Source organism: Theropithecus gelada, chromosome 2 (assembly GCF_003255815.1).
Source record: "Theropithecus gelada isolate Dixy chromosome 2, Tgel_1.0, whole genome shotgun sequence".
In the NCBI taxonomy this organism is placed as follows: Eukaryota; Metazoa; Chordata; class Mammalia; order Primates; family Cercopithecidae; genus Theropithecus; species Theropithecus gelada.
The window spans coordinates 179,273,959-179,301,558 of record NC_037669.1 but is presented as its reverse complement, the minus strand read 5'-3'; the positions used below and the strand labels follow the sequence as shown (position 1 = coordinate 179,301,558).

The window sequence follows — 27,600 nt, the reverse complement described above, 5'->3', positions numbered from 1 at the left end:
CATCTTGCCTAGCCAATATTTTTAGAGTCTGTATGAAGTTTCCACTTTTTAAAATTTTTGGCTGGGCTCAGTGGCTCACGCCTGTAATCCCAGCACTTTGTGAGGCCAAGGCGGGTGGATCACCTGAGGTCAGGAGTTCAAAACCAGCCTGGCCAACACAGTGAAACCCCGTCTCTACTAAAAATACAAAAATTAGCCAGGCATGGTGGCGCGTGCCTGTAGTCCCAGCTACTTGGGAGGCTGAGGCAGGAAAACTGCTTGAACCTGGGAGGTGGAGGATGCAGTGAGCCAAGATCACGCCACTGCACTCCAGCTTGGGAAACAGAGTGAGACTTCATCTCAAAAAAATAAAATAAAATAAAATAAAAATTTCATCTTGGTTAACCACTTTATTGCCACGTGTTATCATCTATTCAATGTTTCAGTCAACCTTGATTTATAATACATTTGGCATCAATTAAATAGGTTATTATTATTATTATTTTTGAGACAGAGTCTCGCTCTGTCACCCAGGCTGGAGTGCAATGGTGCCATCTCGGATGACTGCAAGCTCCGCCTCCCAGGTTCACGCCATTCTCCTGCCTCAGCCTCCTGAGTATCTGGGACTACAGGTGCCTGCCACCATGCCTGGCTAAATTTTTTGTATTTTTTAGTAGAGACGGGGTTTCACAGTGTTAGCCAGGATGGTTTCGAACTCCTGACCTCGTGATCCGCCCGCCTTGGCCTCCCAAAGTGCTAGGATTACAGGCGTGAGCCACCACACCCGACCTAAATAGGTTATTATTTTTAAAAGCTAAATAATTGTTTGATTTTAGGCATTTCAGATCAAGGATCCATATGATAATGCATATTAAAGGATCAATGTGAGGAAATTGCTTAAAGACTGTCAGATGCTGCCAGTAGTATCACATGTAAAACTGCAAAGAATCTATAATAAGCCAGACACAGTGGCTCATGCTTGTAATTCCAGCACTTTGGAAGACTGAGGCGGGAGGATCACTTAAGCCCAGGAGTTCCAAACCAGCCTGGGCAACACAGCGAAACCTTATCTTTACAAAAAACACAAAAATTAGCCAGGTACAGTGGCATGTGTCTATAGTCCCAGCTACTCAGGAGGCTGAAGTGGAAGGGTCACTTGAGCCCAGGAGGCACAAGTTGAAATGAGCTGAAATCGCACCATTGCACTCCAGCTGGGTGACAGAGCTAGACTCTGTCTCAAAAAAAAAAAAAAAAAAAAAAAACTATAATAAACCTAGTTTGGCACAGTCATGTTGTGACTAATCAAACATTCTGTTACATAACACTACCATAGGGAAATTTTTCAAATCGATGAAAAATGGAATGCAACTTAAATTTCTGGAAAATTCAAAATTACTCTTAACATCTTGTTATTGCTATTCAAAGTAGCATTATCTATTAAAAATCCCCAGAGCCAACTTGTTGGGTAAGATCAGAGTTAACTATATGTAAGCCTATATGGTGGGTATTTTAACCACATTCATGCTTTTTAAATCATGCTTTTCTGATGTAGTAAATACAAACTGTACCCCAGTACTGGGCTTACCCGGATCAGTGCTACCTGCACTGAGCTGTGCACAGACATTATCATTCTCCTGCAGAGCCTTTTTAAAGTAGAATATTCCCAAATTGTGCTTGCTCATGGCAAAATGGATGCAACCAAGGTTATTCCAGAACATGCATCTCAAGCATTCACCTGAAAAAAATGCAAATAAATTTGTCCACAGAAAAATTTTAATGTTGGTGTCCCTCAGACAAGAATTGGGCTCGTCTTGCATGAGTTAACACTGTTACCATTCCACTTACTTCCTAAAGAACAGTTCACAAGGTATTTGAAATTTAGGAAATATCTGAAAAATTTTAAAATTCCTTTTAAAATCTATTTTGTTAAAGTTCATAAAAATTATTTTTAAAAACCAGTCTTATTTTGTTAGTCTAATTTTGTACTGATTTTTTTTTTCCTTTTTAAAAACAATTTTTAAAATAGACGGGGTCTCACTATATTGCCTACCCTGGTTTCAAACTCCTGGGCTCAAGCAACACCTTCCACCTTGGCTTCCCAAAGTTCTGGGATTACAGGCATGAGCCACCATGCCCAGCTAATTTTTAGTAACTGTAGACAAATGATACAAAAATGCAAAAGACAAAATATGTTCATCAGTAATATAATGTATACGCATTGCATCCACCAATGAAATATTATGTAGAAATTAGAAACAAGGAAGCAAGTATATATGGAAACAACCAAAGTATATTAAGTGAATAGCAAGAATATATAGAAAAGAACAGAGTGAGGCTGGGTACGGTGGCTCACGCCTGTAATCCCAGCATTTTGGGAGGCTGAGGAAGGTGGATCACTTCGGGTCAGGAGTTCGAGATCAGCCCAGCCAACAAGGTGAAACGCCACCTCCACTAAAAACACAAAAATTAGCCGGGCATAGTGGAGGGCACCTATAATCCCAGTTGCTCAGGAGGCTGAGGCAGGAGAATTGCTTGGGCCTGGGGGGCAGAGGCTGCAGTGAGCCGAGATCGCACCACTGCACTCCAACCTGGATGACAGAGTAAGACTGTCTCAAAAAAAAAAAAAAAGAACAGAACAGAGTATGCTTGTTAAACCGTAAGTCTCCACTGATTTTAATTTACACTTCTTTAAATACCATTGCAGCTAAGCATCTTCTCATGTTTGGGAATTTGTATTTTTCAGACTGTGTTGCCTCTTCTTGTCTTTCACCCTTATTATTTTTTTTCTTTCTCTGAGACAGGGTCTCCCTTCTGTCGCCCAGGCTAGAGTGCGGTGGCATAATTAGGGCTCACTGCAGCCTCGACCTCCTGGGCTCAAGCAATCCTCATGCCTTGGCCTCCTAAGTACCTGGGACTACAGGCGTGGGCCACCATGCCCAGCTAATTTTTTAATTTTTTTGCAGAGATAGGGTCTCACTTTGTTGCCCAGGCTGGTCACAAACTCCTGGAATCAAGTGATCCTCCTGTCTCGACCTCCCAAAGTGCTGAAATTACAAGAGTGAGCACCATTCCTGGCCGATCTATTTCTTTATTTGGTTACAGATGTTTTTTCTGTTGGTTATTAGTTGTTTTGTATGTTATAGAAACCTTCTGTCACATCTGTTTCAAATATTCCTGCCCACCTCTGTTTGTCATCTGTTTTGTGACTTGGTTCAGTATGTGTGTGTTTACATTTTTAATCATAAAATGTTTAACATTTCAATGTGGTCAAATTTAGCAATGTTTTCTAAACTCTATGGTACTTAGATTTAGATTTTGGAAAATGTTTACTCAAGCCTTCCCCATCACAAAATTAAAATATTCATCCAAGTTTTGTCTTACTGCTTTTATTTATTTTTAAATGTTAATCCTTCATCTCTCTGAATTTTATTTTGGTGTAATGAAAGTAATCTAAGCGTTAATTTTTTTTCCTTTTTTTTTTTTTTCTGAGACGGTGTCTCACTCTGTTGTGCAGTAGCGCAATTTCAGCTCACTGCAACTTCCACCTCCTGGGTTCATGCCATTCTCCTGCCTCAGCCTCCCCAGTAGCTGGGACTACAGGCACCCGCCACCCCACCTGGCTAATATTTTGTATTTTTAGTAGAGACGAGGTTTCACCATGTTAGCCAAGATGGTCTCGATCTCCTGGCCTCGTGATCTGCCCACCTCAGCCTCCCAAACTGCTGCAATTACAGGTATGAGCCACTGCGCCCGGCCTTTAATATTTTTTTTCTAAACAGCTACCCAAACATTCTAAAACAACAGCCCTTAATGGTATAAAATGCCTGATTAGAATGACAAAATTAATAATCAGGATATTTAAGGTTTAGCACTAAAAGCTAAAGGTAATCTTCTGACATGTTTTTAAATTAAGCAACGACAATATTTAAAAAAGAAACACAAGGCTGAGCTTGGTGGCTCATGCCTGCAATCCCAGCATTTTGGAATCCTAAGTAGCTGGGATTTCAGGTGCACACCATCATGCCCAGCTAATTTTTGTATTTTGTGTAGAGATGGGGTTTCTCCATGTTGGCCAGGCTGGTCTTGAACTCCTGACCTCAAGTGATATGTTGGCCTCGGTCTCCCAACGTGCTGGGATTATAGGTGTGAGCCACCCTGCCTGGCCATCTTTATTTATTATTTTCAGAGACAAGGCCTTGTTCTGTTGCCCAGGCTGGAGTGCAGTGGCATGATCACGATTCACTGTAGCCTCGAACTCCTGGTCCTCCTGCCTTGGTCTCCCAAAGCATTAGAATTACAGGCATGAGCCACCGCTTCCAGCTCCTGCCTCCAATTTAAAGACTGACAATGTCAATACTGATATCTACATCAAGAAAATCCTAAGCAAAAATTTCTCAAAGTATATTATCTTTTTAGTTTGAGGGATTATTGCATGTTGTGTTAGTGGACCTCTGAGGAGAAACTATGACAATGAAAACAAAACACTAAAATCGAGCAGAATTAGAAATGGGAATTTAGAAGAGAAATAATACCCACAAGAGAATTATAAGGAACAAAGTGCCTTTCTCCATCTTCCATCACTCCTGTGAACTGAAAGGGTAAATAGGGGAAGATCTGAGTATGTTTGCATGTGTATTCTGTGTGTGTATCTGAATAGAATCCAAAACAAAACAAGACAAAACAAACCAAAAAACATATTAATTGTCTGCATTTTAAACTTGAGGCAAAACATACATTTTCAACAGTTTATCCTCATTTCTTGAATAAGTGATTTTCCTTCTCCTGCCCCATCAAATACTGATGATATAAACCTAAATGACAGTCACAATTTTTACTTTCATGTTACCATTAATATCAAGGGATTTATAAGACTTTTAAAATAGAAGCAAGAATATGTAATAATACTTATTTTCCTAGCTTTATAGAAAGATTTTTGATATAGTTAATGATCTAAATAAGTCATATTAATTGGGTAAGTTACAGAAAAAAAATTATATTATTAACTGCCTTTATGGCAGAAAGAAATAAAAACATTATATTATTCACTTAAAAGATCTCACTTTTCTGGTACAGAGAGTAATTCACTAAAAAAAAAAAAAAAAGAAAGAAAGAAAGAAAAAAAGTCTACTTTATAAAGCAAAAGTCCAAGGATCTTACAAAAACAAATTAAAGGGCCAGGTGCGGTGGCTCATGCCTGTAATCCCAGCACTTTGAGATGCTGAGGCGGGTGGGTCACTTGAGGTCAGGAGTTCGATACAGCCTGGGCAACATGGTAAAACCCTGTCTCTACCAAAAAAATGCAAAAATTAGCTGAGCATGTGGTGCGTGCCTGTAATCCCAGCTACTCAGGAGGCTGAGGTGGGAGAATTGCTTGAACCCGGGAGGGAGGTGGAGGTTGCAGTGAGCCAAGATGTTGTCACCACTGCACTCCAGCTTGGGCGACCAAGCAAGACTCTGTCAAAAAAAAAAAAAAGAAAGAAAGAAAGGAAGGAAGAAAGGGAAAAGAGGGAAGGAAGGAAGTGAAGGAGAGAGGGAAAAGAAAAGAAGGGAAAGAAGGAAGGAAGGGAGGGAGGGAAAAGAAAAGAAAAGAAAAAGAAGGGAAAGAAGGAAGGAAGGAAGGAAGGAAGGAAGGGCAGGACGGCAGGCAAGTCAGGTTAAAGAAAAAAGAAAAGCTATCTGGGCCAGGCACAGTGGTGCACGCCTGTAATCCCAGTACTTTGGGAGACCGAGGTCAGCGGATCACTTGAGCCCAGGAGTTTGAGATCAGCTTGAGCAACATAATGAGACTTTGTTTCTATAATAAGTAAGCCAGGCATGATGGGTGCATGCCTACAGTCCCAGTTACCTGGGAGGCTGAGGTGGGAGGATCACTTGAGCTCAGGAGGTTGAGGCTGTAGTGAGCTGTGATTGTGGCACTGCACTCAGCCTGGGCGACAAAGCAAGACTATTTCAAAAAAAAAAAAAGAAGGTGCGGGGAGGGGAGGAAAGCGATCCAACCCAGAAAAGTAAAAAAAGGAAAGAAAGCAAAGTAAAAGTAAGAAGTAATGAGGTTTCTTCTAAAGTAGAAACAGGATGGAAATTTTTGCAGTAGAAATATTAAAACATTTTCATTAAAAAATGAGCATAAATCACTCGAAAGACTGGGTGTTGGGAGCTGGACAAGCAAGAAGGGGTAGAAGAGTCAGGCAAAAAAAGTTAAAATTTCACAATTTTCTTTTACCTGTTTTCATGAATCCTGGATGCTCAGCAATGTTTGAACTATTTAATAGCTTCACGGCTTTTCGATAATTACCTCTTAAGTACTCAAAATTGCTTTTAAGAAAGAGAGAGGGTGCAGACTGTAGAGAAAATATAAAAGTTACTGATAATTTGTTTTCAGATGCCTAATGTAAGATCTTAATTATACTGTTGTACTGACATGTGTTCAAAACCATAAATGAATTAAGTCATAGTCACAAAAAACTATATAGTCTCTAAATGTTTCATTGCTCTCACAATCTAAAAAATTGAACCTGTCAGAGAGCACTTTGTAAAAAGAATTACTAAGGGTCCACCTGAAAAAATAAATATAGGTATATGTATATGTATAAGAATACAGTCTGGGCCAGGCACGGTGGCTCACGCCTGTAATCCCAGCACTTTGGGAGGCCGAGGCGGGCGGATCATGAGGTCAGGAGATCAAGACTATCCTGGCTAACACGGTGAAACCCAGTCTCTACTAAAAATACAAAAAATTAGCCGGGCATGGTGGCGGGCGCCTGTAGTCCCAGCTACTCGGGAGGCTGAGGCAGGAGAATGGCGTGAACCTGGGAGGCGGAGCTTGCAGTGAGCTGAGATCCGGCCACTGCACTCCAGCCTGGGCGACAGAGCGAGACTCCGTCTCAAAAAAAAAAAAAAAAAATACAGTCTGTAGATTATCAACTGATTGTGTTCATCTACTATACGACTAACTGAAAACCAATTTGACAGCACAATCTATGTCCTTCATTTTAATAGTTATTAGAGAGACTGGTGATCTTTCTTACTTTCTAGGATACAAATGCACCTTTCATTAGCACCTACAGAGATATAAATAATCAAATACTTTTCCAAATAGGAAAAAAAAAGTGTCATTCTACAAATGGAAGAATTTTTCAACAGAATGCCTTATTGGCAAGCACTAATCTTGCTGTTTCAAAGATCACATTTTGAATAGTAGATCACTTTTCACTTCTCCTAAGAATCCTCATGGTGGAGGACCCTCTAGATAGTACTACCTGTTTAGAGCACAAAAGCATGCAGAGAGCTCTGGAGACTAAACATCCATCCAGGAGGACATCTGGAATCCTGATTGATTGATTGATTGACTGAGACAGAGTCTTGCTCTGTCGCCCAGGCTGGAGTACAGTGACACGATCTCAGCTCACTGCAACCTCCACCTCCTGGGTTCAAATAACTCTCTTGCCTCAGCCTCCTGAGTAGCTGGGATTACAGGCATGCGCCACCACGCCAGGCTAATTCTCCTGCCTCAGCCTCCTGAGTAGCTGGGACTATAGGCGCATGCCACCACACCCGGCTAATTTTTGTATTTTTAGTAGAGGTGGGGTTTCACCATGTTGGTCAGGCTGGTCTCGAACTCCTGACTTTGGGATCTGCCTGCCTCAGCCTCCCAAAGGGCTGGGATTACAGGCGTGAGCCACCGTGCTCGGCCTAATTTTTTTATTTTAGTAGAGATGGGGCTTCCCCATGTCGGCCAGGCTGGTCTCGAACCCCTGACCTCAGGTGATTTGCCTGCTTCAGCCTTCTGAAGAGCTGGGATTAGAGGCATCAGCCATCACACCTGGCCTATGTATTCACTTACTTTAGCAACAGGCTTTCCTTCTAAATCCTAGTTTATCCTTTGCTCTGCCTCCCGCCCATCCCAAAGTTCTGGTCACTAAGGAAACAAGGGCTTTCAGCACTTATCCTTAGTGGTGGCTATTCCTTCTGAAGTTTTCGCTGATTTAGGATGACTATTACACTGAATTATAATAATTTCCATTTGTCTTTCCTCTATGACTATGGTCTCCTTTAAAGCAGGAATTATGTCTTTTATCATTTAAAAAAAAGGTTTGATAATGGCTGGCTGGCTGGCTGGCTCACTGGGCTTCTCCCTCTTAGGCTCAGGTCTAGGCCACAATTGTTATAAAAAGTCACTAGCATATTAACTAACTCAGTGACTAATCTGGATCCTGCCTGAGATTTTTAACCATATTTTCTCATGGCTTTATACTTCTAAATTTATAGTTTTCCTAGAAGCATCAAGATTGTTCACAATTTTGTTTCTTTCCTACACCATCTTAAAAATTATCAATGAAAGATTAGGGTGGAGGGAGTGGAAGGAAGAAGTAATTCTATCTCAAATAATTTAGTACTAGTTAAATTGAAGGTACTGTCAAGCCAAAAGTCATTTGGAAGGGGCAGGTTTTGGCTACAACTTGACTGTTAGATTTTTAATAAAAAATTTTTTTTTTTTTGGACATGGTCTTACCCTGTCACCCAGGTTAGCCTGCAATGGCACAATCTCAGCTCACTGCAACTTCTGCTTCCCGGGTTCAAGCGATCCTCCCACTTCAGCTTCCCCAGTGGCTCAGTGGCTGGGACTACAGGCACACACCACCACACCGGCTAATTGTTGTATTTTTAGTAGAGACAGGGTCTCATCATGTTGGTCAGGCTGGTCTTGAACTCCTGACCTCAGGTGATCCTCCCACCTCAGCCTCCCAAAGTGCTGGGATTACAGGTGAGTCACCATGCCTGGCCATAAATGTTTTAAGTATAATACTAAAAAATTCTAAAATAACCTAAATGTCTAATATTAGCAAAATGTTTAAGTGAATTGTGATAAACCAGTCACAGAACAATAGGCAGTTATTTAAAATGGTGGTTTTGAAGGTTACATAAAATAGAAAAGTGCTTGTTGTAATTTTAAGTAAAAAAAAATTAAACTACAGACACAGTATTATTACTACTTCCCAACTTTAAAATAGCAAGGTTCATATCTGGCAGTATATATAATAGACTAAGATAAATTATTTAAAACTGACAAATACCCATAGTCTAAATAAGAAAGACACAAATTGAAAAACAAAAGTACAGAAGAAACTTACATTTCCAGCTGTATTCATGACTGACTTGATTTCCCTTTTACATGCTTTCAGAGACTTCATTTGGATATAAGCTCGTACTTTGTACTGTCAAAGTGAAAATGTTACTACGTTAAGACTATGGTAGATTTACATAAAGTTTTACTTTCTAGTTAGGAAAATTAAACCCAATGTATTTACAACATAGTTATACTAATTACTTGCTAAAACAAGTTTGCAATTTTAGAAAATATGCTATTTTCACTGTACTCTTTGAATATACTTCAAAATACTAAAATCATGGTAGAATAAAAACTTGGCCAGGTGTGGTGGCTCACGCCTGTAATCCCAGTACTTCGGGAGGCTGAGGCAGGTGGATCACCTGAGGTCAGGAGTTTGAGACCAGCCTGGCCAACATGGTGAAACCCTGTCTCTACTAAAAATACAAAAAATTATCTAGGTGTGGTGACGCACGACTGTAATCCCAGCTACTCAGGAAGGCTGAGGCAGGAGAATCACTTGAACCTGGGAGGCGGAGGTTGCAGTGACCCGAGATTGCGCCACTGCACTGCAGCTTGGGTGACACAGCGAGACTCCGTCTCAAAAAACAAACAAAAAACTTAAATACTCAAGTTCCAGGCAAAAATCCTATCAATCCTCTTCTGCACATGGCTAATGACGACTTTTTAAAATTCCAGTTGATTTTATCATGCAGTACATTCCCATGCCATTTCTCTCAAACTTTATTTATAGAGCAATTTAAATAAATTATATTATCCTCTTAAGCAAAATATATTTACGATAAATGTGCTTCTAAACTACAATACTTCAAAAGACAAACAAATATATGCACCTTGAATTACTGACTGCTTCCAATGATCTATCTCATTGCTTCATTTGTCCTAACTACAATTAAATGTATGTGATATATTGCCCCCCTTTAAAATTTACACTACCTGATGTATCTTTGATTTTGCAGCTTCTATTAGAGCTCCACTTTCAGCTTTATGATTAGATCCATCTTTGTTGTTGTTATTACCAGTCTGCAGGGTGATGAGACAAAGTTTATCAAAATTAAATATTTTGACCACAATTTAAATCAGTGATTTCCAAGTGAGGTAACCTAAATTACCTAGAGAGCATTTTCAAAATGTAGAATTTGTGGGGCATGGTGGTTCACGCCTGTAATCTCAGCACTTTGGAAGGCTGAGGTGGGCGGATCACTTGAGCCCAGGAGATCGAGACCAGCTTGAGTAACATGGCAAAATCCCATCTCTACAAATACATAAATTAGCTGGGCACGGTGGCATGTACCTGCAGTCCCAGCTACTCAGGAAGCTGAGGTGGGAAGACTGCCTGAGCCCAGGAGATTAAGGCTGCAGTGAGCTGTGACTGTGCTACTATACTCCAGCCTGAGGTGGCAGAGTAAGACCCTGTCTTTAAAAAATGCAGAATCCCAGGTCCCACTCCTAGAGACGGAGGTTCAGTAGTCTAGAGTGGGTGACAGGAAGCCCTACTCGTGAGAAGCTCACAGTAGAACGTAATGAACGTAACGTAACGATGAGCTGGTTTTATTTATTTACTAAGTTTAATTTTTCATAGAGACAGGGGTCTCCCTATGTTGCCCATGCTCATGTCAAACTCCTGGGCTCAACTGATTCAAAGTGCAATCACTTTGTAACAGTCTTGCATAGGGTTAAATATAGAGTTAAGATACCATATAACCCAGTGATTCTACTCCTAAATATTATATCCAAGATAATTGAAAACATATATCCCTACAAAATTTTTACATGAATGTTCATAGAAGCACTATATATAATAACCAAAAAGTAGAAAAGAACCCAAATGTCCACCAACTTATAAAGAAAATTTTAAAATGTGGCATATTCATATAATGAATGGAATATTATTCAGCCACAAAAGGCATGAAATACATGGAAAAAAAAAAGTATATGCTACAATATGGATGAAGCTTGAAAGCATTATACTAAGTAAAAAAAACCAGTCACAAATGGCTGCATATTATGATTCCATTCGTATATAATGTCCAGATGGTAAATCCAGAGACAGTAAGTAGATTAATGGCTGCTTAGGGCTCAGGAAAGGGGGAAATAGGGAGTGACTGCAAATGGTACAGGGTTTCTTTTTGGGGTGATAAAAATATTTTGAAATTAGATAGTAGTAATGGTTGTACAAATGCGAGTACACTCAAAACTACTAAACTCTACACTTTAAAATGGTAAAGCTTATAATATGCAAATTATATCTTAAAGCTGTTAATAGTTCATAATCACAAATATTAATCATATTTTGTTTTCTCCTTTTTAATCCAGTAAACCAACAAGCAGAGAGAATTAATCATATTTTAGATTTTAGTCTGATTACCTTTAAACACTCACCTCATTCTTTCCATTTTTGTTATTGTTACCCTGTGAAATCATTTTTTCTAGGACAGCAAGAAGATGCAAAGCTTTCTCAGCTTGGTAGGTCAATATATACAGGTCTACAAGCAAAAAACACACTGCTTGGGCAAATTTTTCTTCTGGGAGAAAAAAGCACAGGAAAAGAATAGTCACAATCTAAAGTAAAGCACACATCTCAGACCACCCTCCAAACAAGGATACAAAGCTTTAAATAGCAAAGCATAGATCTTTACTCAAATGAATGCATATCACCTAGAGCTATGAATGAGAGCAACTTGCAATGTCAACAATGTCATTTTATTAGGCATTGCAAGGCCTCTCATTTCAGAAATTCCAGTGATTAAATCTTCCTTGGGAAAATATCTACTAAACACTAGCACATGTAATGAGGAAATTACTTTAGGCGGAAAGAAACCTGAATTCCAATAGAGGTTAAGCATTCTTAACCTGAAATGTTGAAATCTGAAATTTGTAATCCTCCAAAATTCAAAACTTTTTTTTTTGTTTTTGAGATGGTGTCTCACTTTGTCACCCAGGCTGGAGTGCAGTGTTGCAATCTTGGCTTACTGCAATCTCTGCCTACAAGGCTCAAGAGATCCTTTCACCTTAGCCTCCTGAGCAGCTGGGACCACAAACATGTGCCAGCATGCCTGGCTAATTTTTTCATAGAGACAGGGTTTCACTATGTTGCCCAGGCTGGTCTCAAGCTCCTGAGCTCAAGTGATCCACCCACCTTGGCCTCACAAAGTACTGGGATTACAGGTGTGAGCCACTGTGTCCAGCCTCAAAATCCAAAACTTTTTGAGCCTGTGGCTACTTCTGATTTTATTTCCTATTATCCTCCCCACCTAGCTCCAGTCACGATGACCTTGCTGCTATTGCTCTCACCAAACACAGCCTCTCACTTCAGGTCTTCTCCATATCCCATTACCTCCAGTGGGAATGCTTTCTCTCTAAACAGCAGCAAGGCTAACGTCCTTTCTTTATTCAGGTCTCATTTCAAATATCATCTCATCCCAGGCCTTGCTTGATTACCTTACTTAAAAGATCCCCACTCAATCTCTATATTCTCATTCAATTTTAGCTTTACTTCACAACATTCAATATACAGCCAGCCCCCTGTATCTGTGGGTTCTGCACCCACAGATTCAACCAACCTCTGACTGAAAATATTAAAAGAAAAAAAAAGAGTTGTTGCATCTGCAATGAACATGTACAGACATTTTTCCTGTCATTGTTCCCTAAACAATACGGTATGAAAACATTTTCATAGCATTTACAGTGTATTGGGTATTATAAGTAATCTAGAGATTATTTAAAATGTACAGGAGGATGTACACAGACTATATGTAAATACTACACCATTTTATATAAGGGATTTAAGTATCAGCAGATTTTGGTATCTGAGGAAGGGTGTCCTAGAACCAATCTCCCTTGAATACCAAGGGATGGCTGTTTTTTTATTATGTTGCTTTCTCTCCCATTAGAATAGAAGCTTAACGGGGGTAAAGAGTTTCTGTATTTCATTCACTGCATTATCTCTAGACCCAGAACAGTGTCTGGCCCTCAGTATTGGCCCATGTCCTCAATTAGTATATGTTGTATGAAGAATCTGAGTACTGGCCAGGCACGGTGGTTCACACCTGTAATCCCAGCACATTGGGAGGCCAAGGTGGGTGGATTGCTTGAGCCCAGGAGTTCTAGACCAGCCTTGGCTACATGGCGAAACCCAGTCTCTGCAAAAAAACACAAAAATTAGCTGGGTGTGGTGGCGCGTTCACTGTAATCCCAGCTACTCAAGAGGCTGGGGTGGGAGGATCACTTGGGCCTGAGAGGTGGAAGTTGCAGTGAGTGGAGATCACACCATTGTACTCTAGCCTGGGCAACAGAAAGAGACCCCATCTCAAAAAAAAAAAAAAAAAAAAAGGAAGAAGCTGAGTAGTTATGATTCTAAGTTTGACACTGTAGAAAAGGCAAAACTATAGAGAGAGTAAAAAGATCAGTGGTTATAGGTAGAAAGGGAATTAACAGGCACAACACAGAATTCTTAGGGCAGTGAAAAATACTCTGTATGATACTATAATGAATACATTTGTCCAGACGCATAGAACATACAACACCAAGAGTGAACCCTAACGTAAATTATGAACTTTGCATGACTATGAGGTATCAATGTAGGTTTATCAATTATAACAAATGCACCACACTGTTGGGGGATAATGGTAATGAGAGAGGCTATGGATGTGTTGGGGCAGAGGACACATGAGAAATCTCTGTACTTTCCTCTTGGTTTTGCTGTAAATCTAAACCTTCTCTAAAAAATAGTCTTTAAAAAAATCCAAGCAGTAAAAGTTAAAAAAAACAAAAAAAAGCCATAATATTTTCAAAGAAAAATGGATGTGAATACTGACGAGTTGATTACTATTAATATATTCTGTTCAGCCACAGTGCAGATTAACAGGATTTCATGAATTCCGGAAATTCTTTTTTTTTTTGAGAACAAGCTTTGCTCTTGTTGCCCAGGCTGGAGTACAGTGGTGCGATCTCAGCTCACTGCAACCTCCGCCTCCCGGGTTCAGGTGATCCTCCTGCCTCAGTCTTCCCGAGTAGCTGGGATTACAGGCATGCACCACCACGCCCGGCTAATTTTGTATTTTTAGTAGAGATGGGGTTTCCCCATGTTGGTCAGGCTGGTCTCGAACTCAGACGACCCACCCGCCTTGGCCTCCCGAAGTGCTGGGATTACCGCACCTGGCTGAATTCCGGAAATTCTAAGAGGCATCAATAACAGTAACTTTATAGAAAAATGTGCACAGTCCTAAAAGTGTAACTCTGATTTCTAGCTATACAGAAGGACCTGGTCACTAATTACATAATCCCTTACCACTGCTGTCTCTCCTGCCCAGTCTGTCCAGCTACCAAGCTCTTAGGATTGAGGGAAAGAAGAGAAGCACCTCAAAATGGCTCTTTGGAGCTGTTCAACCACTGTCAGCAAAAGGGGACTCTCTACCTCCTCCCAAAGCACCACAGAGTGCTATCACACCCCACCACTTGTCCTGTGGTAACCACATCAGCAATCAGGCGTTCCTGATAAATTAGGAATTCTCATTTGTGTTTCGGATGTAAAAGAAAGCAATCATGAAAAAAAAAAAAAAGACAAAAATCTAACTCACAAATGGAATTTGACTGCTTGTGGGCTAGAAACCAACAGCCCTCTCTAACAACCATTTCCTGGGTCCAGCTTTCTCCTTTGCTCTTCTTTTTTCCTTTGCCCTTACTTTTCTTGCTACTCCTCCTTGAGGTTAGTAAGCGAATTAAGATAGCAAAAAAACTAACACTGTTCTATACTTCCTACTCCATAACTACCGCCAAAAATTTCAGTTAGGCAATAGGCAAAAATGAAATATCTCACTGTCCCCTAACATTCCAAAATGCTACTTCCTTAACGTACTAAAGAAAGAAAGGATCAGGTATAATAAAATAGCGTTTAAACAGCAAAACCCCCACAAACATCACTAAGTGTTTTCAATACTTTCCAACAGCATTTTTAACAGTTATCTTCAAAATTTGGGAAAGGACACTCAAAGAAAACCTGGATTATATTTTTATCTTTTCTAACCATTAAGCAAAGCTGATATGGTTTTTCTTTTTTTCTTTGAATATTGACATGGACTTCTCAGATGTAGGTTATCTAGGTAAAAGTACCAGAGAACTTTGCAAGTATAGGGAAGATAGGGAAATTTTTGACTTGACAGATAACATACCAAAAGGCTCTATGAACTGATAAAGTTTTTCACCAACTGATATGGCTTCTGTATACTGCCGCAGATGATAAAGAATGACTGCTTGATTATAGTACAACATGCTGTTTTCAACATCATCTAATCCATCCATTTCTTCAACAGCTGAGTGGACCTATAAAGCAATCAACAGAGATTATATTTTAACAACATTAAGGAAATAAAAAGCAAAAGTGAAATAATTCACATGAATAAAAAGGAACACAGGCCAACATTCTTATTCTGAATTTTTCCATACTTTCAACACTATCTTTAGATTTTAATTACTCTCACATACTAAAAATTATTTTCATTCTTCTATGCCACACATAATAAAATTTTTAAATGTTTTGATGAGACTTTATTAAGTACCCAGCACATGGCTAGACAATTATCTTCCTTGTCACTGTGAAGCTATCTTCCCTGTTTCAATTGGTAACAGGGCTTCTGTGCAGGATGCCCACCTTCTAGTCTCACGACCTACAAGAGGCTACACCAGGCACGCAACAAACTCAAAATGACCTTTCCCATAAATATGTCACGTAATATTCATAGTTTGATTTCATTTTGTAAAAACTGAGGTAAAATTTAAACGTTAATAACAGCTGGCCAGGCATGGCAGCTCATGTCTGTAATCCCAGCACTTTGGGAGGCCGGGGCACGCAGAACACTTGAGGTCAGAAGTTTGAGACCAGCTTAGTCAACATGGTGAACCCCGTCTCAACTAAAAATACAAAAAAAAAAAAAAAATGCTGGGTGTGGTGGCACGCGCCTGTAGTCCCAGCTACTCAGGAGGCTGAGGGAGGAGACTTGCTTGAATCCAAAAGGCAGAAGCTGCAGTGAGCCAAGATCACATCACTGCACTCCAGCCTGGGCAATATAGTGAAACTCTGTATCAAACAAAACAAAACGAAAATAGTTAACTATTTACCATGTGCCAGACGTGTTATGTTAAAATTTTTACAGGTTAATCCTCACCGTACCACAAGGTCATACATAATTTTTTTTTTTTGAGATGGAGTCACCCAGGCTGGAGTGCAGTAGCACAAACTCAGCTCAGTGCAACCTCCACCTCCGGGGTTCAAGTGATTCTCCTGCCTTAGCCTCCTGAGTAGCTGGGACTACAGGCACACGCCACAACACCTGGCTAATTTTGTATTTTTAGTAGAGATGGAGTTTCACCATATTGGCCAGGCTGGTCTTGAACTCCTGACCTCAGGCGATCTGCCCACCTCGGTCTCCCAAAGTGCTTGGATTACAGGCATGAGCCACCGCACCTGGCCAAGGACATAAATAATTTCATTTCCACTTTATACATAAGGAAATCAGCACAGGAAACTTAATTATCTTACCCAAGACCATAGGGCTAGAAAGTATATTTTCAGGTTTTGTTCCCATAAAAAAGAATAGATTTTTTAAAGTACTCAATAACAAAAATACATTGTTGCACACATGATGGTTAGAAAAGGCTTTTATGGGCTTCACTAAAGGCTAACATCCGTAACTGACACCAAAAGAAAAAACAAAAAGCATGACACTTTGCATTCTGAAACTGTATACCCCCTTCTGTAAGCTGTAGCAACAGGTTTTTAAATTTTAATCAAGCTTTACAACCATTGCACAATTCCATATAACACATGAAATTGGATGTCTACCTGTATTAAAACTAACCTTTGCCATTATGAAGATTGCAATAAATTATTGTTCAATATTAAGTAATTAATTCTAAGACCAACACTTCCTTAGAACTCTGATACACAGTACATGGATTTAGCAGCCTTGGTTTGACTAATGGCAAGGAACCTGAAGGTTCACAACACACAGTGATTTGTAAATTTTGTAACTGGACTTCAACAGACATCAATCACCCATGTGGTTAAGCTTGACACGATTCAAATGTTAGCAAGTGGTCTTAGCTGACCAACAACATGTGCATCTCAATGAGTTTGGGAACTCTTTATAATCTTCACTTATCAAGTCACTATCTTAAAGAGATTAAAAACAGTATCTTCAAACAGTGAAAACTCAATTTCCAAAGGCAACTCTTTCTGTAGTTAGGTAATGGAGACAGAATGAGTTAAGAGTTTAGCCAGAAAAGCTTTTAGATAAACTATGACGTTTTGGATTCAGCAATGGTTGAATAATTATCACATGAATAACTTTGCCACATATTCTATGACTCACCTAAATAGTCTAGTAATTGCTCCAGTCAAAAGAAAAACTACTCATTAAGTGAAATTAGACGTTTGTTAATTAAAATGGAATAGGTTGAAAAAGGATGTCACTGTGCCCAAGACATGTGACTGTGAACAGAAGTATGATTTAAAGAAGCCAGTAACCGCCGGGCGCGGTGGCTCAAGCCTGTAATCCCAGCACTTTGGGAGGCCGAGGCGGGCGGATCACGAGGTCAGGAGATCGAGACCATCCTGGCTAACATGGTGAAACCCCGTCTCTACTAAAAATACAAAAAACTAGCCGGGCGTGGTGGCGGGCGCCTGTAGTCCCAGCTACTCGGAGGCTGAGGCAGGAGAATGGCCTGAACCTGGGAGGCGGAGCTTGCAGTGAGCCGAGATCGCGCCACTGCACTCCAGCCTGGGTGACACAGCGCGAGACTCCGTCTCAAAAAAAAAAAAAAAAAAAAAAAAGAAGCCAGTAACCACAAGTACAAACACTTCTAGGAAACTCAAGAGTTGGAAGGCCCTAACAAACCTTATAAACAATAAAAGCTAGTGAAAGAACTTCACAAAGTTTTTTTGGCCTAACTGGAAGTTTGCAGGAATTTCTTATTCAAAAAAAGTTTAAAAGCTGAACTTGTTCTCAAAAACCAAACAAATCTGTCCTGGAAGAAACTGTCTATGGGGTCATAGGGTGCATGTACTAGATTCCAGTAAGCACCATTTTTCCTTTGATTCCGGAACACCAGATAAAGTCATCAGTAATAATACTGGAGTAATGAGGAAACGTGAGGACATACGAATTTATGAAGACTGAGACAGGTAGGAGAACAGGCGCAAGAGTCAGAAGGCCTGGTTTAAATCTGGTCTTCCCCTTCCTAGTTGTATAAATTTAAATTAGACTTCCTAAACCCTGGTTTTAAAACTGAGACAATAAGCACCTACTGCCTCAAGAGTTGAATGTGAGGATTATATGAGATAAGGCATAAAAAGCACTTAATACAGAATTTGGCACCAAGTATGCATTCAATAAATGGTAGCTGTTATTCTCATTTTTGAATTTTTTTTTTTTTTTGAGATGGAGTCTCACTCTGTCACCCAGGCTGGAGTGCAGTGGCATGCTCTTGGCTCACTGCAAGCTGCGCCTTTCAGGTTCACGCCATTCTCCTGCCTCAGCCTCCCGTGTAGCTGGGACTACAGGCGCCCACCACCACGCCCGGCTAATTTTTTGTATTTTTAGTAGAGATGGAGTTTCACCATGTTAGCCAGGATGGTCTTGATCTCCTGACCTCGTGATCCACCCGCCTCGGCCTCCCAAAGTGCTGGGATTACAGGCTTGAGCCACCGCGCCTGGCCTCATTTTTGAATTTTAATGGGGTTTTAAAATTACTTTATGCCTATAAAGGTTTATAGAGAGCCTGAAGGAACCACTTGCTTCTACCTGTGTCACACTTCAGGGTGATACGATACAGTATCGTGGTACTCATGATTACAGGGATGATCTCATGACTCCCTAACAGCATGAAACAGTAACTAAAATTACAGGCTCTAGAGTTAAACACAACTGAGTTCATGTAGCTCTTACTACTCAAAAACTTTGTGTCTTTGGATAATTTATACAGCTATCTGTGCCTTGGCCTTCCCATTTTTAAAATAAGAAAAATCATATAGTTATTTCACAGGGCTACTGAGAAGAACAAATGAGAAGTTGCATCCAAGGTTCTTGGCAGTGCCCTGTCACACAGTGAACACTTAACATATGCTAGCTGATCCTATCAGCATCATCACTGTTATCAGCCCTCTTGAATACCAAAAGTCTAGCCCCAGGATTCAATAAACATTGGGTTATAACCAGACCAATCCGCAATTCAAGCCCCAAACCAGATATAAAGCAGAATATCTTCTATTTAATCAATCATCTCCTGATCCAAATGCTAAAACAACTTGACATTAGGATTAATCATATTTTTGTAATCATAAACAAGATATATCTCCATAGCTAAGCTTCTTCATATAGTTCTTTCTCAAAATTTCAAAGCTCATTCGAATTTGGTATATTAGTCTATTCTGTTCAAGTTAATTAAAACCCCAATTAAAAAAAATTACACAACATACCTTTTATCTCCTGGAATAATAATTTTATGGAAATAAAATTAATGCTAACAAATGTTTCAGACAAGAAATACCAGACAAATCACATTTATTTTCCTTAACTATTTGTATTTGATAAATTAAAGAACAGAACAATATTTTTTATAGTTAAATTCATTTGTGTATCACCTGATTCTTCAGCTGGTTAAGTGTTTGTCTCAAATTATCTGTTGTTGTTTGGTTACTTTTAAAAAACTCAGCTACTGCTGTATTCAAAATTATTTTATAATCATCTTTGTTTATATCTTGTAGACAGGCAAGGTGTTGTAGACAGGCATCATAATTTCCAGACTAAAAAAAAAAAAACCACACACACACACACAAAATTACATACCAGCTTTAAGAACAGTGTATCATTCCAAATACATTTCATTCATCTTTATCTTAAAAGTTCTTAAAAAGAAAGATGTAGTTTCCCTACATATACTAATCAAAGTCACTAGATAAAGCAATATTCATGTCAGTTAAGAAACTGTGGATATTTACTTCCTAAGACTCAAAACCCTGACATTGACACATATATGACACATATATTGATATGATAAATATGTTGGTATATACACATAGTGCTAGCAGGGTATTAATGGCTGAGGCTAGTCAAGAAAGGTAATATAATCACTCCAAATTTTATTTTCTAGTAAATATATTTCGAATACCCAAGCGTTAAGTTCTTCTGCTTACATGCACGTAACCTGATAACCAAATAAGGTTTTCTTTCATATTGTTTAATGTCAGAAAAGTTAAAATTCTGCCAATAAAGTTTTGGGGTTCCATTTTAAAGTACCTTCAAGAAAATAATTTTTGAATCTGATATTTTCATAAATAAATAAATAAAGAATTGAACGGCATAGTGAAATGAAAAGACTGATCCACATACTTACAAATCTAAATTTAAAAGACTTAAAAACAACAGTATATGAGTTAAAACATGTTTACAAAAACACAAAAACTTGAGAATGGCTCCAATTACTCTCATTTCTTTTACCATATTTAAACTCTAAAACATTTATTTTTAAAATTAAATAAACCTACTTATCTCTAAATTAACTCTTGAATTATTACAGAGTAAAAATTGTAAATTTAAAAATTCACTATGAAAAGATTCTTACTTGACAGAACCCTACAACTTGAGCAGATTAAGAGAAGCCATTTCTTACTGTGAAAGCTTGGAAAGCATTGGTGGATAACTCCTTTTCTTGATCAGTGATCCCAGAGGACTGACCTGTGCCTTCATGTTTCTCTGCTCCCTGATCTGCAAACATATAAGTTTTACAGTTCTTTAGAAATAGAAGTTGTACAGTGGTCCCTTCTTATCCAGTTTCACTTTCTGCAGTTTCAGTTACCCAAGGTCAAGTATGGTATGAAAATATCAAATGGAAAATTCCAGAAATAAGCAGTTCTTAAGTTTTAAACTGCAATGTTCTGAGTAACATGATGAAATCTCTTGCCATCCTGCAGTGTCCCACTCTGTCCCATCCAGGAAGTCAATCATTCCTTTGTCCAGCATTCCATGTTGTATAAGATACCTCCCCTTGGACACATAGTAGCCATCTTGGTTATCAGATCAATAGGTCATAGGAAGAGAGGTGAGTAGGGTATAGTAAGATATTTTGAGAAAGAGAAACTACACTCAGATAACTGTTATTTTATTACTGTTGTTGTTTATCTCTTACTCTGCTTCATTTATGAACTTTATCATAGTTAAGTATGTATTAAAAAAGCAGTATATAGATTCAGTACTATTTGTGGTTTCAAGTATCCACCGGAGGTCCCTGACTGTATCTCCTGAGGAAAAGGTGGGGGACTACTGTATAGTGAATTTGTCCCTAGTTTTCATCTTGTGTTCTTCCTAATAAAGTTGCCAAAGTTAGGGCTCTCTCAACAATGACTGACCAATGTTACAAGCTAGTAAGAAGCTACTCCTCTGAAAACTTCAAAAGCTTCCTTTGGCCAAGTTGAAACACAATGAAAACCTGCCCACTTAAATAAAGACCACAAGCTCTGTAGATGAGGACATTCAAGCTGAGAATATTGTGATCTTTAAAAAATATTAGATCTGCCACTCAGCAACATACAGTACCACACAGTCAAGCAACTATGCCAGGTGCTGGAGATAGAAAAAGATAAACACACCTACGATGCCTTTAAGAGATTTATAATTTAGTTGGAAAGTAGTAACACTTAGTCAGAAAACTACATTGATAAGGGCTTACAGCTAATTTCCAGGCAAGGAATATTTTCATAGGCTCAGAAATCTAAAAGATTAACACATTTAAAAAGTTTCTTTAATATGTTACGTATCCGTATAAATTTGCAGTAAAGGTTAATAATCTGTTTAGCTGGGAAAACTACCTCCTACCTCTATAATCTACTATTTTAAATATTAGATTTTTTGCTTTTTGTTTTAATTTGAAAATAGAATTCCAAATTGAAGGTAAAAATCTCAGCTGAACCAAACCTAAAACTACTAACTCACTTAACAAAAGTGTGTTAAGTACTCTAACAAATAATTCAATACTTTTTATAGTTCTCTCAAGAGTCTTTGTTGGCTGGGCATGGTGGCTCATGCCTATAATTTCAGCTACTTGGGAGGCTGAGGCAGAAGAATCGCTTGAACCTGGGAGGCAGAGGTTGCAGTGAGCTGAGATCACGCCACTTCACTCCAGCTTGGGCAACAGAGTGAGACTCTGTCTTGAGGGGGAAAAAAAAAAAAAAATGGCCAGGTACAGTGGCTCACGCCTGTAATCCCAGCACTTTGGGAGGCTGAGGTAGGCGGATCACGAGGTCAGGAGATCAAGACCATCCTGGCTAACACGGTGAAACCCCGTCTCTACTAAAAATACAAAAAATTAGCCGGGAGTGGTGGTGGGTGCCTGTAGTCCCAGCTACTCGGGAGACTGAGGTAGGAGAATGGCGTGAACCTGGGAGGCAGAGCTTGCAGTGAACTGAGATTGCGCCACTGTACTCTAGCCTGGGCAACAGAGCAAGACTCTGTCTCAAAACAAAAACAAAAACAAACAAACCAACAAAACTACCAGAGACTGGACAATTTATAAAGAAAAGAGACTCAATTGGCTCATGGTTCTGCAGGCTATACAGAAAGCACACATGGAGAGTTCTCAGGAAACTTACAATCATGGCAGAAGGCAAAGAGGAAGCAAGCACATCTTCATATGGTCGGCAGAAGAGAGAGCAAAGGGGGAGGTGCTACACACTTTTAAATAATGACATCTAGTGAGAACTCACTCACTATCACCAGTACAGCAAGGGAGAAATCCACCCCCATGATCCAGTCACCTTCCACCAGATCCCTCCCCTAACATTGGGGATTTACAATTCAACATGAGATTTGGGTGGGGACATAGAGCTACACTATATCATTAGGTCATTGTTTTTTGGTTTTTTATTTTTTTCAAAAGAGTCTAAGCCAATTGGAATTAATTAAATAGAATCAGAATGCCCTATATTCTGAATTTTTCTGGTTATTTCCTCAATATTACATGCAGTAACATTTCTGGCAAGAATACTACATAGGTAATGTAAAATTAGCCATTTTTATTTTTTATTTATTTATTTAGATGGAGTCTTGCTCTGTCGCACAGGTTGGACTGCAGTGGCACAATCTTGGTTCACTGCAACCTCCACCTCCTGGGTTCAAATGATTCTTCTGCCTCGGTCTCCCGAGTAGCTAGGACTATAGGCGCCTGTCACCACATCTGGCTAATTTTTGTATTTTTAGTAGAGACGGGGTTTTGCCATGTTGGCCAGGCTGTTCTCAAACTCCTGACCTCCCAGGTGACTGCTGGCCTCAGCCTCCCAAAGTGCTAGGATTACAGGTGTGAGCCACTGCACTTGGCCTAGTCATTTTTAATGTTAAGTTTTCTTTTCTGCAAAAAATTTATCATTTGTTTTTAAAAGGTGTCTTTTATATTTTATTACCTCCCAAAGAATATTCTGTTTCTTGGTTCTACTCACTAGCAAAAGGTCCATGAATCACTAATGGAAATATCATTAAAAGGAAATGTGACCATTGCATAAATGTGATGTCATGGGCCGCAAACATAGGTAGGTGATGGCAATGTCACTGTGTATGACTTTAAAGAGTTTTAAAGTCTCACAATATTTGAATTTCTTATTTATACACGAATTTTTTTTTCATACAGAATTGTTGCTTCGGACTGAAACTCAAAGACCTCCAAAGCTTGAACTTATCTGCAAAAGGGGGATAAGAAAACCCTTTTTCAAGTTATCGTAAGGCTTTAGTAAGAATATATGTAAAGTAACTGGCATGTACCTGGCAGAGTAAACCCCTAATACGTAGCACGATAGTGCAGATTCTATCTTTTTCAACATACAGTGGGAGGCAGGTTGCACAGCGACGTACAGACAATTTTTAGAATTGAACTAAGACTAAAACTTTAATGTCACTTCTGAAATTAAACAGATGCTACAGAAGTGGAACTGGGGCAAATTTCAGCTTCCCTATTTACTAAAATGCGAGTCTGTATTATATAGTTTTTAGCATCCCTTCCAACTCAGATTGAGTAACTCCAAATACGCTTCTATAAAGAAACTGAGGCCGGGTGCAGTGGCTCATGCCTGTAATCCCAGCACTTTGGGAGGCCAAGGCGGGCGGATCACCTGAGGTAGGCGTTCAAGACCAGCCTGGACAACATGGTAAAACCCCATCTCTTACTAAAAACACAAAAATTAGCTGGGCGTGGTGGTGCATGCCTGCAGTCTCAGCTACTGCGGAGGCTGGAGCAGGAGAATCACTTGAACCTGGGAGGCGGAGGTTGCAGTGAGCCAAGATCATGCCACTGCACTCTAGCGTAGGTGACAGGGCAAGACTTTATCTCAAAAAAAAAAAAAAAAAAAGAAAGAAACTGATATGTTTGTTCCTAAAGCAGCACTCATATCCAATTAAGGTATCAATGGAAGACAAATCCCCACATGAGAAATAGTAGACCATCTTGTCCCCAAGTTTACCCCTCAAGAGTGCCTACAGTCCTTTCCAGCTTGGACCCGGAAGAATGGCTCCTGCAAAGAAGGGTGGCGAGAAGAAAAAGGGCCGTTCTGCCATCAACGAGGTGGTGACCCGAGAATACACCATCAACATTCACAAGCGCATCCATGGAGTGGGCTTCAGGAAGCGTGCCCCTCGGGCACTCAAAGAGATTCGGAAATTTGCCATGAAGGAGATGGGAACTCCAGATGTGCGCATTGATACCAGGCTCAACAAAGCTGTCTGGGCCAAACGAATAAGGAATGTCCCATACCGAATCCGTGTGCGGCTGTCCAGAAAACGTAATGAGGATGAAGATTTACCAAATAAGCTCTATACTTTGGTTACCTATGTACCTGTTACTACTTTCAAAAATCTACAGACAGTCAATGTGGATGAGAACTAATCGCTGATCATCAAATACATCAAATAAAGTTATAAAATTGAAAAAAAAAAAAAAAAAAAGAGTGCCTACAACCAACTTTCCAGAAAGTTGTCAAGAATCACACCAGTCATGGGGTTCTTTTGCTTACGGTCTCCTTTCCATTCTTCCCTCTCCTTCAATAGATCTGCCAACATGGACTCAAGTTGGGGCTAGAGCTGGCAGAATGCTCCCCCAGTATAGTGCCCCAGAGTTGCATCTTTCACAGTAGCCTCTACTTTGGCACCTCATCCATCACAAGCCCCCTTCCAGGATACTGGGAAGTGTGACTCCCTCTATAATGGCTCCCAGGAGTTGCCTAGATAAACAAGCTCCCTTATCCTCAAGAACCCTGCCACAGTCCTTCATAGTGTTCCTGAAACACCAGAAACTTGCTGAAAGAAGAGTAAATATGAATGGCTTAATAACAGGAAATGAAATTCAGCCTCATTATTTATTAAATAATTGTAAATTATACCATGGCACATTAACAGTTATTAAGTCTACATAACTTGATGTGGAAAAATATCTACAACATGTTGTTAAATAAAAGAAACAGATTGCAAACTGCTTTGTACAACTGAATCCCATGTTTTATAAAAACATATACACAAATATGTACCTCTGAATAAGTACAGAATAAAGTCTACAAGGATACACAGCAAACTATTCATCAAACTGTATGTGCACTTATGATCTGGGCACTTTGTGATTACTGCCTAGACACCAGGAGCATCTCAAAGCACCAGTTGTTGGCCAGGTTTGGTGGCTCACACCTGTAGTTCCAGCATTTTGGGAGGCCAAGGTGGGTGGATCACTTGAGCCCAGGAGTTCAAGACCAGTCTGGTCAGCATGGTGAAACCCCGTCTCTACAAAAAACACAAAAATTAGCTGGGCATGGTGGCATGCGTCTGTAGTCCCAGCTACTAGGGAGGCAAAGGTGAGAGGACTGCTTGAACTCAGGAGGTGGAGGGTGCAGTGAATTGAGATTGTGCCATAGCACTCCAGCCTGGGCAGCAGAGTAAGACCTCATCTTAATAAACTAAAAATAAAAGAACCAGTTGTCAACAGAACTAACTTTGGGAAGTCCTAGCCTGGCACATGTCAGCAGTCAGTGAAGAATGCCAACTTCCTTTTTCCAAGAAGGCAATATGACATAATTAAAAGAATCAGTCACATCTTCAGTCCAGTCTTTCTTTGGCCTGTCTTTAATTGGAGATGCTAAATAAATACAGCTCCCTTCCCCCCTTTCCTTTTACCAGAACTAAAAATTCTTGTATTTTTAAAAATGTATTTACGTTTGTACTTTAAACATAAAAATTAACAATAAAATTCAATTTCATGTGACTTGACTATGAAACAGCTCTTTAGATCACTATGAAACCCCCAGAAGACTGCACACCCTTTTGAGAGTCACCACTTACAACAACGTAATACTGTTAACTTGTACTTAAAAAAACTCATCTAAGATCTAAGAACCTATCTGCTCTATAAAAAAAGGCATTCTAGTATTTGGGCTTATTAAAAGTGTTACTTCTGATAATTAAAGTTAGTAGGTCAATTAGTATTTTATTTCCACTTTAGCATACAATAGGGAGGAGGAAAAGCTAAGAATTAAGTGAATAAAGTTTGCCAGTTTCAAAAGACAATGTTAAACAGTTTTTTCTTTGGAAAGTCAATAACAAGGAGTTTCACTGCAAGAACATACTGTTTACCCAACGCATGTGTTTTGCAAAACTGTCAGGTGCACAAAAAAGGTAAGGACCAATTATTTTAAAATGTGTAAAAATGGGACACAGGACTTTAGGACCTCAGACGGCAAGTTATAAGTTTAGACTGAAACAGAATCCTCAATCCACCATATTGTCACCATAAAATTTTAACAAAGAATATAAATACCTTTCATGTTTCATTTATTATTAAATATTTTAGAAAACCTAACATTTTTAAAAATGTGTCTTCTCTCATAAATAAGCATAATAGATTTAAACCAAATGCCAAAAATTCTTAGTTTGCCATCAAGTTATCTCTAAAGCTTCTTCTAAAATATGCCCCTTGGCTGGGCACAGTGGCTCACACCTATAATCCCAGCACTTTGGCAGGCCAAGGCAAGAGGATTGCTTGAGCCTAGGAGTTCGAGACCAGCCTGGGAAACAAAACGAGACCCTGTCTCTATTTTAAAAAATTGTTTTAATTAGCCAGGCAGAGTGGCATGTGCCTGTAGTTCCAGCTACTTGGGGGGCTAAGGTGGGATAATCGCTGAAGCCTCAGAGGTTGAGGCTGCCGTGAGCCATGACCATGCCACTGCACTCCAGCCTGGGTGATAGAGTGAAACCCTATCTCAAAAATAGTAATAATAATAATAAATATGAATAAAATAAATAAGTAAAATATGCCCTAGATTAGATGACATTCTTTAATGGGACTTCTGGCCCCAACTGTAAGAGTACCTTAGAAATACAGGAGAAAGGGGGAAAAAAAAAACCCCAACAATTCACCCAGGTGTTGAAAATTTTGAGCTTCTATTCTCCACTAAAAGCAGAGTAGTTCATGTGGCCACT

The 27,600-nt window shown here is 39.5% G+C and overlaps 1 protein-coding gene and 1 pseudogene across 2 annotated transcripts in view; one reads left to right on the top strand and one right to left on the bottom strand.

Annotated features, from left to right (window-relative positions):
• Positions 1–27,600, bottom strand: part of CNOT10 (CCR4-NOT transcription complex subunit 10) — a 98,519-nt gene that overhangs the window by 53,901 nt on the left and 17,018 nt on the right. The window contains exons 2-8 of the mRNA XM_025377079.1: positions 20,771–20,865; positions 15,274–15,424; positions 11,486–11,628; positions 10,040–10,126; positions 9,108–9,191; positions 6,200–6,317; positions 1,565–1,714 (exon numbers count right to left, since the gene is read on the bottom strand). Coding sequence (XP_025232864.1) covers positions 1,565–1,714; positions 6,200–6,317; positions 9,108–9,191; positions 10,040–10,126; positions 11,486–11,628; positions 15,274–15,424; positions 20,771–20,865 — 828 coding nt within the window. The remainder of the gene's footprint in view (positions 1–1,564; positions 1,715–6,199; positions 6,318–9,107; positions 9,192–10,039; positions 10,127–11,485; positions 11,629–15,273; positions 15,425–20,770; positions 20,866–27,600) is intronic.
• On the top strand, positions 24,628–25,064 carry LOC112619179 (annotated as a pseudogene). The gene has a single exon (XR_003118187.1). The product of XR_003118187.1 is annotated as a 60S ribosomal protein L31 pseudogene (transcript).